This window comes from Mugil cephalus, chromosome 1, assembly GCF_022458985.1.
Source record: "Mugil cephalus isolate CIBA_MC_2020 chromosome 1, CIBA_Mcephalus_1.1, whole genome shotgun sequence".
In the NCBI taxonomy this organism is placed as follows: Eukaryota; Metazoa; Chordata; class Actinopteri; order Mugiliformes; family Mugilidae; genus Mugil; species Mugil cephalus.
The window spans coordinates 16345501-16358243 of record NC_061770.1 but is presented as its reverse complement, the minus strand read 5'-3'; the positions used below and the strand labels follow the sequence as shown (position 1 = coordinate 16358243).

The following is a 12743-nucleotide window of genomic DNA, read 5'->3' as shown; positions in this document are numbered from 1 at the left end:
AAAAAAAAAACATGAAAAACAGCACAAGGTCTCCAAATTCTACAGTTCCTCCCCTCAACCCATAGGACACAAAGGTGGCAGTAGCTCAGGTTGGACTCCTATCCCTATTTGTGTCCCCAGGCAAGACATTTAACCCACCTTGCTCCCAGTGTGTGCCACCACTGGTGTATGATGTTTGGTGATGGTCGGTGAGGCTGTTGGTGTGGATTAGCAGCCGTGTTTCCGTCATATGTGACTACTGAGGTAGTGAGCGGGTGTATAATGTATTAAATTATAAGAGCTTTGAGCTTCTAATGATCAAGCACTATATAAAACCAATGTTTTATTATGATTAAAGACCCCCGCTAACAACATCCCGTTGCCAGACACCACAGGAAACCCTCAGAAGGACCATGTCCATTCTCTGATGAGTCCTGTTTTGAAGGAAGAAGGGAGACCTACACAATGTTAGTCATAATGGTGGTCATAATGTTATGCCTGATTGGTGTATATTTCAGTTATTTTATCTACACATAGCAAAGCTGGTCATCTCTAGACATAGCGAATAAACCTAATTCTGCTGTTAGTTAATGTAAAGACCTTCATGTAAAAGGACTGCAATATTCTGCTACTTTATTTATTTATATAGCACTTTTCATACTTAAAAGCAACCCAAAGTGCGTTACATAAAAAAACATAACATATTACAACAACAAATGCATTCTAATATATCAGTCCCACACTAAATCATATCTTCATGACTGTTATACTGTTTTACATAACTCTGTCAATCAAAATGTTTATTAACCCCAATGGCGCAATTATCTATGCAGTCAAACAAGACAGTCGTCCATACAGCATAAAACACAAGGTTGCCATGGGACTAAGCAAATAGATAAATGCATACAGACTCCAAAAGAGTGATACGAGAGATTAAAAATAAATAAATAAATAAACACAAAGAGAGCAATTTAACAATATACACAATAAATACTGATTAAGTGCCTATGCAGGGGGATATATAAGTCAGTTAAAATATGTTGGGGATTTACTCTTGTCATTTCAATGGGAATTCAGTTGAAAGTTACAGTTTAGGTTTAAGGTTCTTGATTTGTGTACATACTGTATTTACATACTGATTCACAGAGGAAACTCAGATAGCCCATGGTACAGTACTCAATAATGTTCTTTTTAGACCACAGGTGTCAAACATATGGCCCGCGGGCCAATAGTGGCCCACCAGAGGGCCCGATCAGGCCCACGGGATGAATTTGCAAAGCGCAAAAATTACATTGAAGACATTAACTGCACATTTTCCAATAAAAGTAACTACTTTTGCTAGGTTTCACACAATTTTAGTAAGAGCTGTGGACGTAACACAACATTGAGACATACAGAAATTGCACTTCTTTTTCTTAAGAAACGTCTGATTGTTCATTAAAGATTTTGTAATAGTGCAGGTCATTACATGTAAACACTTTCATAATGTACTTCTTTGTGCTAAAACAAAGGGAAACATTTGCAGTTGTCATTATTTGAAGGTCTGGCCTCCTTGAGATCATGTTGTTCTGTACGTGGACCCTGAACTAACATGAGTTTGACACCCCTGTTTTAGACCCTTTCCTCACCTTATCACTGTGGCTGATGACGGGCATTTCTTTCAGACCGCCGTGTTATTTCATTGTCATGAGCCAAAGTCCAACTGTTGCAACAACATGGCACCAACTTCAACGACAGAAAGCGCTGGAAAGGATTTATCAGGATAAGGATTTGAAATTGTGAGCCCCGTAAGTAACTTGGCCTTTATAAAAACAGATGTCAAATGTGTAAAAACAATAACCGAGTACCTCTGTGTCCTTAGTTTGTCTGACTGTGTCCTTAGTTTGTAATTTGATTCCTGTTTTGGATCAGTCGAGTGAAGTGACAATGTCCATCATGGGCTAAGATAAATCCCTTTTATATAATATAGCTGTTATTTAACCAGGGAAGTGGATCACAGCGGTTCAAAATCCCTCCGAGTGTCCTGGCCAAGATAACATCAGCTGACAGATCAAAGCGGAAACACACACTATGACAATCTATCAAGGAAATAAAATACGTCAAATATTCAGAAGCTGACATGGACACATTGTGAGCGGTGATCGACAGCATTGCTCTAAATAGGATAAAATATCAAATGTAGACTTTATATTTCCCATTGGTAAACATTTATAATATAACCATACATTGAACTTAATTATGGACTAAAGTTGATATGATTTAGATTTGGAGATAACATTTGTTAAGTTTTTGTGTTATACTTCACAGGAAATTATCAAGGATGCCTAATATTCACCTGTACATGGAGTGATTCTCTGCGGACACAGGATGGTAAAGAGTGTAATAGTAGCCTACGCCCTGTGGGCAGCAGGTGGGCCTTTGGGCCTTCATCATTTGTATTTAGGAAGAGACAGCCATGCTCTGTTATGGATGTTAACTCTGGGAGGCTTTGGATTTGGCTGGGCCAGAGAGGTAATACGCATTCCTGCATATGTTAGTGAGGCCAATCAAGATCAACATTCTGAAAAAGAGAGAAGAAAGCGTTCCACCCCGATCCCTCCATCCGTAAGCCCCGTCAGATTTGCCGGGCAGGTGTGTGTTGGGATCTACTTCGGCACAATGGCCTTGATAGGGCTGAACACCCTCAGTTTCTTTTACCTGCTTGTTCTGCCTTTATGTGTGGGCGCAGGGGTGCACCTGGTGTCCACCATCGGTCAACAGACCTCCGATCTCCAAAAAACTTTGACTGCTTGTCTCATAACGTCCCCAATATTCTATGGCAGCACCTTATCGCCTCTCCCTATAAGCTTGGCTGCCAGTATCACTGCTGCACAGAACCGTAGGTTCAAACCCCCACGAGATCCTGGGAGCACACAGAAATTAGGTGAGCTGATTTCTTCTTACACATTGATTGTAGTGCTTTTCTCTAAATTTTAAACTCTAAAATTATATATATTTTTTTCCTAATTATTTTCAGGTCCTCGACTTTACAAGCTCGGCCTGGCTTGGCTGGCCTTCTCTGCTCCACTGGGTTACTGTGTTTTCCACAACACCACGGCTACCCTGTATTATATATCGGACACAATAGCAGCACTGCTGGACATTTTCTGGTTTCTGCCTTGGCTCAGAAGTGTGCTGGAGTACCTTCTCTTAATGCCATACCGGATCTTGTGCGCGCTCACTGGAGGAGGGTACTATGAAGATGCGTGGAGGAAGATGCTGGAAATACTGCTCAGGGAGTACACCGAGAAGGAGAAAGAGGCGCTGCACGTGAGTCTCACAACTCTGAAAAGTGGCTATTGTCCTCGATGTAGTCATGATTTGTAAGCATGTGGGAACATTTGTGCTGCAGGTACTGTCACTAAATGCAGAGGCCTCTGTTGAGGAGATAACCCGGAGCTACAGGGAGCTGGCCAAGACGTGGCATCCCGACCACAACCCCACCAAGGATGCTGAGGCCATGTTCATGAAGATTCACGATGCTTACGAGATCCTCCTGCGGCGGCACAAACCCCATCGATTCACATAGCTACCCTCTATTCCCTCCTGGTTGCTTGAATTGTTATCACTAATTGTTTTCCATTTTACATGTAAGTGCATGCACTGCGTGGAACTCGTCTCAATATATTTCCACTTGTCGAACAGCCTCTCACAACTGTCTGCTTGTTGGGTAATATGTTGTCGAAACAGCAGTTTGCTGCCACCTCGTGGTGCTACAGGTGTACTATCGCCATAAACTATATCATGATAACAACCTAACCTGCCTTTCTTTTATTATCTGCTTGCTTGCTACACAACGCCATATCTTTGTCTGTATTGTGCGTGGGTTTGTGCATATGGGCCCATATGCATTTATATTATACATTTATTTTACTTAAGCATGCCTACTGACTGCAGCTTGTAGCCAAAATATATTGATGGGCAGCCTGACTCTGAGTTTCTGTAAACGAAATTATTTTACCACATTTTTATTGTTTTATTCTTATTATTTGTGACGACTGACATGCATCGATGCATTCGACGATCACTAAATCAAGAGCTCTGTCGTACAATTATTTGGTCTGTATCCCAGCATGGGCCCGGAAGTTGTTTGGGATTCCCAGGTAAAAAAAAAAAAAAAAAAAAAAGAAAAAAAAAAAAAAAAAGAAAGAAAAAAAAATCCCGGAGATGCTGTCGTCGCCTGGGAAAACAAACAGCGATCCAGACAATTAAAAAAGAAAACACCGATCGGTCGCCAGGTAAGGAGGAGGCTTGTGGACTTCACCGCGGCTCTCGGTGAGACCATCCATCGGTGTTAATTTGGAGGTACGGCATGTTTTTGAGTAGTTGGTGGGGTGAATGCCATTTGTCGTGTGGTCGGGTGCCATAGCAACGGCTCATGAGAAACATTGTACAGCCCAGGCCAGTTTGACGTGCTCGATGCTGGATGACAGCCGCGTTCATGCGGACAATTTGGACAATCGCAACTCCTGCAACAAATTGCTGTTGTGTCTCGTCGCTGTCTGGACCGTCCGCGGAGCTGATTGGTGTCACAGCGGATCAGATCAGATCGAGCCGCTAGAAACAAGTAGCCGCGGGCGTACTGTAAGGCATGGCTGTTGTTTGAAAAAAATATATTCGTTTTTAATGCACAGTCGGCCGCCTGGGAGCAGAGAGGATTGTCTGGCGCGGGGTGCGCGTCCCTTTTCTTTTTTTAATTATTTTATTTTTTTATTTATTTATTTTTAATCGCCGTGCCCTGGTGTGACTGTCGCGTCTCCCGGCTGCATCAGCGCCTGTTGCTTTCCAGCGCGGCCAATGCCAGGATATTAATTTTCCCTGAGATGTGTTGTCTCCGCCCCCCCGATCCCTCCAAAGTCTCCCCTGTCCACGGCTGTCGTCCATTTGAGCAAAAGGTGCAGCCTTGACCGTCTTTCTTCTTCTTCTTCTTTCTTTTCTTTTTTCTTTTATTTTTTATTTAAGAAATACGTTCAACCCCTGAAGCTTCGATCGTATAACATCATATGATAACATGCTGTGTGTCTGAACAGGTGTTGGTCTGGTGTTGTAGTCTGCATAGCTCACTTTGTTTGCTGTGTGTCTGTGGGTTTTATGTAACCCCAAGTTCATTTTTTTTTTTTTTTTTTTACCCCTCACAGTTAAATACACACATACGTACAGGGGATGGACAAAATAACGTGAACTGTTAGTAAATAAATGAACAAATAAACTTCAGCAATAGATTCAATTCAATCAATAAACATCTATCAAAATAGTTTAAAATTGAACATGATAATATAATATAATATAATATAACATAATATAAGCTGCTGTTTTGTCTACCCCCTTTCATTTAAACTCCTCCTTCAGCACCCTTGGCCATCAGGTTTCTATAAATGTGGAGCCTCTCATGTTCATTTGCTGGCCGCGGTGGAGAAGAATCTACAAGATACAGAAATAGCAGGGCAGAGTCCACGTTACCTACATTAGTTTGTCACCCTGAACGTATTATTAGCCACTTGGAAGTGAGTCTGTTTTCTTATTGCAACACACAGCTGCAAAGTGTATTTGACATGGTTAGTATCAATGCCTGTTGTGAACATTTTTATGCGAACAAGATTTGGAAAGTTTATTCATTTATTCATTTGCTGTAAGGATGAATAAAACAAAAAAATCCGTGTTTAACATTTCTGCAGGCATCTGATGAGAGAATGAATGCTGATGACTGCAATGGACGCTCATATGCACAAGGTAAGTTTACATCAGAAGGAAAAACTGTCGCACCTTTCGTGTGTATCGTCTCCAGACTTTGATGTTTACTTTAATAACGTGGGCATATTTGTGTTCGAGGTAATGGAGGAGAGTCATCAATGGAGCAGGACTTTTATGGCGGGACGCAGGGCCCCTCTGCGAGATCTCCAAACAGTCAGCAGTCCTCACCACACCGATCCCTCAGTGGTTAGCTATTATTCCTTTGTTAACTTGGAAAACTTCATTAATAATAAGTATGAAAGTAAATATGTCCCCCCCTCCACCCCCCACATCATTTACTCTCCACAAAGCAAACTCCATCAAGGTTGAGCTGTGCAGTGACGATGAGTCATCAGGTGCCCAACGGACAGAGAACAAAGAGGCCGTGAGGGGCGACAGGGGGAAGGATGACAGAGGGGAGCCCGCGGAGGAAGGGAGCGCAGAGTTTGGAGCTGCGCGAGAGAAGGCGAGCATTTACAGCGAGATGGCCAGTCCAAACTCCGCTTCACCTGGACCCATCCGGCTGCCCAACGGCAAGCTCCAGTGCGAGGTGTGCGGCATGATCTGCATCGGACCCAACGTGCTGATGGTGCACAAGCGCAGCCACACAGGTGAGAACAAGCCAGCAAGGTGTTATTACATGGTACAGAATCATTTCCCGAAGCCGAACGACTCGCCTCTAAAAAAACCTCCGTCCGTCCATGCGTCATTAGGTGAGCGGCCATTCCAGTGTAACCAGTGTGGCGCTTCCTTCACCCAGAAGGGGAACTTGCTGCGCCACATTAAGTTGCATTCAGGAGAGAAGCCTTTCAAATGTCCCATTTGCAATTACGCTTGTCGCAGGAGAGATGCTCTGACTGGACATCTGCGCACGCATGCAGGTAAATCAGTGACCAGAGAGCAATTATATTTTTGCCAAATACTCATATCTGTGTTTTTTTTGGTCCACTTTACACTTGAGTTCTTGGCCTGTATACACTATCACTGACACGTATTTTCTGCAACTTGCATTATCACATAACACCTGACAGATCAGACAAATAATATGAGATGTTTTGTAGACCTATTTCTTTAACTGTTAGCAGAAAAAAATCTTGAGGTAAGATGAGTTGTAAAAATAAAACGTGTGAAGCACAGGTAAGCAGTAAACGTGGGGATTCATTAGAAAGGTCAATTCCCCACTTCTTTGAAGCTGCAGAGGAAATGGGTATTCTTTACGAGAATGTTCTGTAAAACACATGAAAAAATATGACATTTAACATTTCTTGAAAACAGGAAATCGTGCTGGTGCTTTCAATTTGTGAACACACATTCAAGAGGTTTTACAGATACAGTCTGGTTACAGTAGGTCTAGGAGGATCTCCACAGGTCTCAGAGGTTCATTTTCGAAGAAACGATCATTTCAAACTGGATTTCAGCGAATTGACGTCAGTCTTTCCGACAGCTCACTAAGGTGGAACGTTGCGGTGAAGGGTTAGGCGTTTTCGGGAATAGTCAATCAAGGGGGAAATCCTGTTTGTCAGACCAAGATATTAGTACTTTATGAAATAGAAATCCCCTTCAATAAACAAATAAACAGCATCACTTGGATAGTATAAATACAATTTTTTGCAAGTAAAACTTTGCTCTACATTTCGATCTAGAGTCCATCACCTAAATACAAGGATTTCTTTTTTTCATCTCAGAAGAAAATACTTTTTGTCACAATTGCAGTTGCTTCTCCGACGGTGGGAAAACCTTTCAAGTGCAGCTACTGCAGTCGCAGCTACAAACAACAGAGCACACTGGAGGAACATCTTGAGCGTTGCCATAATTATCTGAAGACTCTGGACCACCAGGCTGCAGCCAAGACGGCACAAGGTAACGTAACGATCAAGCACGAAACTCACTCAAGCAAGTTTAGCAACTTCGACATGCAACCTGCCATTCCATTGTATATATTTATAGGTTTTATATATGTATATATACATATATGTTTGGGTCCTCGTTTGCAGGTGAAGAGTCTGTAAATATGGAGATGGTTACCAAACCTGCACTCCAGCCATCCAATGAAAAAATCCAGTTTGTGGATAGACTGTCTATTAGCATCACCAAACGCAAGAGGTCAACACCACAGAAGTTTTTGGGTGAGTTTTCATTTTATTTTTATTAAAGTAGTTCATGTTTTGTGTAGAAGTAGAAGTTTTATTAAGAATTATATATTTCAAGCTTAATGAGGGACTCCATCATCAACGTTTGCCGGTGGGGAGACACGTGGTTCATGTTGCACTATGACAAGGGGTCATATTTAGCAGATGTTGTCCTTTCAGGGGACTCATGGACTCCACTCACTGATTTATCCTTTTCATAGGTGAAAAGCGCATGCACCTTGACCCACCCGAAGCACCTTACGAATTGTCCTCTGGCTCTGAGAAGGACGGGGATCTCATCAGCTCTCAGTCTGCTGGGGACTCCGCCGGGCTGGCGCGCTCGCTCCTCCACTGCGCCAGGGGTAAAGGCGAGAACCACGAGTCGTCTACACTGTCTCAGCTCCACCCTGCCTTCCTGTCAGAGCTCCGCACAGTTATGGGCTCCATGAACAGCAACGTAACTCCTCAGGCCCCCCGGGCCCATAGTGGAAGTGGGCTGGCGGCAGTGTCCCTCGGCCTGGCTGGTCGGGAGGCGGGTGAAGGCCGGGACGACCATCCCTCAGCACACAGCCACACCACCTCACCCAACGGCTGTCCCGATTCTACAGACACAGAGAGCACAGCAGAAGAGCAGAGCACAAGGGCTACAGCCCCGACAAGTACCTCCAACAACCACCACCTCCACTACCACACCCCAGCACTGCCCCGCAGTCATCCCACTTCCAGCCCCAGCCAGGCCAAAGACTTGGACCCAGAGGGGGAGAGAGCATGCCCTTCGTACCCCACAATAGTAAAGAGGAGCCCGGGTTCACCCCTCTCTTCCAGGGACACTGTGCAAGTGTTGGACAGGGACGGCCGGCCCGTGCGCTACTTCCACTGCCGGCACTGCCGCATCCTCTTTCTGGACCATGTCATGTTCACCATCCACATGGGTTGTCACGGCTTCCGCCAGCCGTTCGAGTGCAACATCTGCGGCCACCGCAGCCAGGACCGCTACGAGTTCTCGTCTCACATCAGCCGCGGGGAGCACCAGGTGGGCTGAGGGGAGGCGGGCGGCTGTGCTCTGAGTTTTGTGGGCTCACGTTTGTTCTGCACCAGATCAGTTGCTTTAAATTCCTAGTTTAGGTAAAAGGATTTGTGATTTTATTGTGAGAATATTTATTATACTAAGGCAGACGCGAGCGGAGAATCTTTTCATTGCACCAGTGGAGGCAAATTACATTCTATGATTGATTGCACTCCCATATCGAATCATATGGCAAAACTGCTGGTTTTGCTTCAAAAGTGCCTTCTTTGGGGATTTTATCTTAACTGAAAAAAAAAAAAAAAAAAAAAAAACATACAAAAAAATGTTGGGGACCTGGTGCTCAAAAATCTTGCCTAGCCATCTTTTCCTAAATGATTTTGAGTCGTTAGCACTTTTAAGAGATCATGCAGTTAAGAAAAAAAGCATGGCATTTTAAGAATTATGTTGCTTAGTGCACACTAAGAGCTTTGCTTTAGTGGCCGTGGAGGGTATTTTGTGTAGTGTGTCAGGTACGCTTCATATGCACTGAGAGCTTTGTGCCTCTGGGTTTGGGAGGAGCCTTTGTCACGGACAAAGCACAGAAATGGATTGCCTTAACTCCTGCAGTGGCGCGCCGCTGCCAGGAAAACATATTGTTTACAGCATGGTTTAATAGTGCGTGAAGTCAAACTCGAAAGAGAGAATATTCAGGACAAAGCGACATCATGAACTTGAAAACGTGAGCTGAAATGGGATTTTTTAAAGTGAGCCTTAGAATACTGGTGCAGATCAGACCGTGAGCCATGTAGTGTTTAGTGAGAGCCTGACTGAGATGGTCCGGGGTGCTATACCTACACAGGATTGCACTTTTAGGTTCCCTGCTTATATATGAACACCTTTTGCTGAGGCACTTGACCGCTTTACGAATTTTTTTCTGTGATCGTTCTACTGCACTGATAAATCGCATATTACTCACATTAACACATCATTTGCAACACCGGTGTATTTTTAAAACAGAGCTGGCCTTCTATATAAAATCCTAACAGCGTTGCACTGGATCCGCGGCCTGCACTTAAGTTTGCTGCAAAGTGCGACTGAGAATTAAATATCGGTTCAGCTAATCTTCTGTGGTTTTTCCCACTCGGCAGTTGGAGCTGAGATTTTAAAACTATTTCGATAATGTAAGCGCGGTTAAGAAATTATTTAAAAATGAATTAACAACAAATCAGTTTGGATCTGTTTCAGTTATCACTTGTGATTATCTATTTAGTGTTGTTCGTTTCAGCCTTGGTGTATTTAATCAGCTATATTCCAAATCTTCTCCAGCATATTCCTCAAGTCCATGAAATGTTACCTCCTGCTTCTTTATAGCACCCAAATACCTTATTGCTACAGTATGGTGAGTTATCTAATATTGTTAATATTGGGAACATGAATGAGACCAAACTCAGTATTCTTACTTGTTATTGTGGGTTTGCTGCTTCATAGTTTAACTTGATTTCCTTTAATAGCAGGCAAAAATGTACTTGAAACTGTTTGATGAAAAAAAAAAGTAATCTAAAAATGCACTTGGTTTGATGAGTAGAGAGATGTGGGTGTGAATGAAATATAGCATGTGTGCTTGTCACTTTCTGCTTTTACCTGAATTGTTAATTATTTTTGAAACGTGAAGTAATTTCAAGAAGTGAAAATGAGGCATGGTTTCTTTTTTCTTTTTCTTTTTTTTGTCTCCTTGTGTGGACTCAATGTTAAACAATATTTTGTGAATGATGTAACATGACAAAACACTTTACCTCAAAGTTAAAGATGTACAACTGCCTCATTATTTCAAGAAGTCATGTTGCTTTCCAAGATGATCTTGCAGTTACAAATGCGTACCCCTCGATATTCTCAAAACTTTTTACTGTCAATAAAGTTACATTTATTGTAAACTGTGACTATGTCTAGTTTGACTATTATAGCATTATTTAGCGCTCAGAATACATCAAGGTTTACTAACCCTCTCCTTTATGGCAAGAAGTATCGTCTTTCCCAGACAGATGGAGCTTATTTTATGTGTGATACCTTTTACGTAGTAATAGGTTCACAACCTTTTTTATTTTTTTGTTATTTTTATACAACTTTTAGGAACTGAAGAAGAGACTAGTATTTGTCATTACTGTCTGTAGTCTGTGTGGTATACGGATTTAACTATTAGAGAAAAGTTGATTTTATTATATGACCACAAGCCCTGAAAACTATTATTATAAAACTACACACACACACACACACGCACATTTATATATAACCACCCATTATTAAAGCAAGAGCAAATAATTCAGTGTCATTTAACAATCTTTAAGTATCACCTACTACACATAACATACATAATATAACCCTTTGGCCATGCCTAAATTATTACTGGTGTGGACAATATGTGCATCCCATGAGGTAGTTTAATCGAGCCACTAATTAATGTGCAATATTAAAAAAAAAAAAAAAGAAAAAGAAAAAAGGCTATTCACATTTATTACGAGGGCATCTTCATGAAACAGCATCTTTTTCTCATTACTCGTTATCTAATATATCTGAACTGTAGCGTATAGGAAGAGTAAGTAATATACAGCAGGACCTCACGCTTTGCAGGATTCCAACAAATTATTTTACACAGAGATGTCACTATGCATATGTAAGCACCGCGCACACAATTTCTAACCTTTAAGAAGAGAAATGTTGATAAACATATGCTATGTCGTTAGTCTAATAGCATAATTGCCCTAGTAATAACTGAACATTTTTGGAAAGCAAGGACATTGGTATTTTTATTGATATTCTTTTAATATTGTAACAGTAAGTAAAAAATGACTTTCTGTAAGTCATTTTCTAATCAGAGTTGCAGAACATATGTAAATGTGAACTTAAATTAAACGTGCACCCCTAGTGAGAAGATTCAGTTAAGCAGTGTGTTTTTCTTCTGAGAAACCTTTCTGAAATAGGTGTTGCAAACGGTCTCACTTGTTACTCGGCTGCTTTACACTCATGTGACCTTTTGGCCTGCATCACAGATCCGTGCTGTATCTGTGCCAGGTTAGTTTTGACCTTTTCTGCTTCCTACCGAGGACATTATGTTTTTGCTGCTCCTACATACAAATTCCAGGTGCACATGAAGTCAAGCCTGACAGTTTTGAAAAAAACAGAAAAATAACTTTATGTACAAGTGATTTAACAGGCAGGATAGATTTTGTTTTTGGTTGCCGAGTGTTATAAAAGATATTATTGTCTGGTCTTGACTAATTTGGTAAATGGAAGCTGGTTATTTTTGCAGCAAAAATTATTAGCAACATAAAAAGCCAAATATATGAAGACAGAGTCTTTGGCAAGCATCACTACACCCATCACCACCCTGATGAAGGCAAGTAAGCATGATGCAGTATCCTGAGGACGAGAGCAGGGTGTTTTCACAGATGGGGTGCTCTAATCATTTGTGCAAGTCAAACCCAGTGTGCAGCTGTCACCGATCTTCTTTTAATCTGCAGCCTTGATGTAAACACATCACACAAATACCACTCCCAAAGCCTTTAAAGCGTGCTCAACCAAATTCGTTTGATAAAAGCAAGCTGCTGTGACTGTGAAACAATGCACATGAGATTGGCAAGCTAATTTGGAGACCTGGCACGGCACTAATTCTCACGTGTGGTATGTGTGCAGCTTTTACAATTCTGAAGAAGTAATCTGCTGGCAATCCCTGTGTGAATATGCAGAGTTTGGGGTTGCGACTTTACAAAGAATTACCACCTGTCTTCGACAGGAAGCTCTTCTGATGGAACCTGATTTATTTATTTATTTTTTACACATTTTACCCAATTGATATGTAACACACT

The 12743-nt window shown here is 41.9% G+C and overlaps 2 protein-coding genes across 4 annotated transcripts; both read left to right on the top strand.

Moving 5' to 3' along the window:
* Nucleotides 1-1634: 1634 nt before the first annotated feature.
* Nucleotides 1635-3777, top strand: dnajc22 (DnaJ (Hsp40) homolog, subfamily C, member 22). The gene is made up of 4 exons (XM_047572863.1): nt 1635-1766; nt 2287-2902; nt 2996-3288; nt 3371-3777. The coding sequence occupies exons 2-4, from the start codon at nt 2347-2349 to the stop codon at nt 3545-3547; spliced, it is 1026 nt and encodes a 341-aa protein (XP_047428819.1). The 5' UTR covers nt 1635-1766; nt 2287-2346; the 3' UTR covers nt 3548-3777.
* A 305-nt stretch (nt 3778-4082) lies between these two features.
* Nucleotides 4083-10820, top strand: ikzf4 (IKAROS family zinc finger 4). Of its 3 annotated transcripts, none has more exons than XM_047572842.1 (8): nt 4083-4256; nt 5694-5748; nt 5848-5955; nt 6060-6359; nt 6462-6629; nt 7462-7608; nt 7743-7874; nt 8099-10820. In XM_047572842.1, the coding sequence occupies exons 1-8, from the start codon at nt 4092-4094 to the stop codon at nt 8917-8919; spliced, it is 1896 nt and encodes a 631-aa protein (XP_047428798.1). In that variant the 5' UTR covers nt 4083-4091; the 3' UTR covers nt 8920-10820. The 3 variants fall into 3 exon arrangements, with proteins under 3 accessions (XP_047428798.1, XP_047428806.1, XP_047428790.1); XM_047572850.1 differs by having other exon boundaries at nt 4114-4323; XM_047572834.1 differs by lacking the exon at nt 4083-4256 and adding an exon at nt 5295-5573.
* Nucleotides 10821-12743: the final 1923 nt, after the last annotated feature.

Coding starts and splice junctions, on each gene's coding strand:
- ikzf4 (XM_047572834.1), top strand. CDS start 5,394: ATGTGGAGCCTCTCATGTTCATTTGCTGGCCGCGGTGGAGAAGAATCT. Junction 5,574..5,693: donor TGCAAAGTGTATTTGACATG/GTTAGTATCAAT, acceptor ACATTTCTGCAG/GCATCTGATGAGAGAATGAA. Junction 7,875..8,098: donor AACACCACAGAAGTTTTTGG/GTGAGTTTTCAT, acceptor TCCTTTTCATAG/GTGAAAAGCGCATGCACCTT.
- dnajc22 (XM_047572863.1), top strand. CDS start 2,347: ATGGTAAAGAGTGTAATAGTAGCCTACGCCCTGTGGGCAGCAGGTGGG. Junction 2,903..2,995: donor TGGGAGCACACAGAAATTAG/GTGAGCTGATTT, acceptor AATTATTTTCAG/GTCCTCGACTTTACAAGCTC. Junction 3,289..3,370: donor AGGAGAAAGAGGCGCTGCAC/GTGAGTCTCACA, acceptor TTTGTGCTGCAG/GTACTGTCACTAAATGCAGA.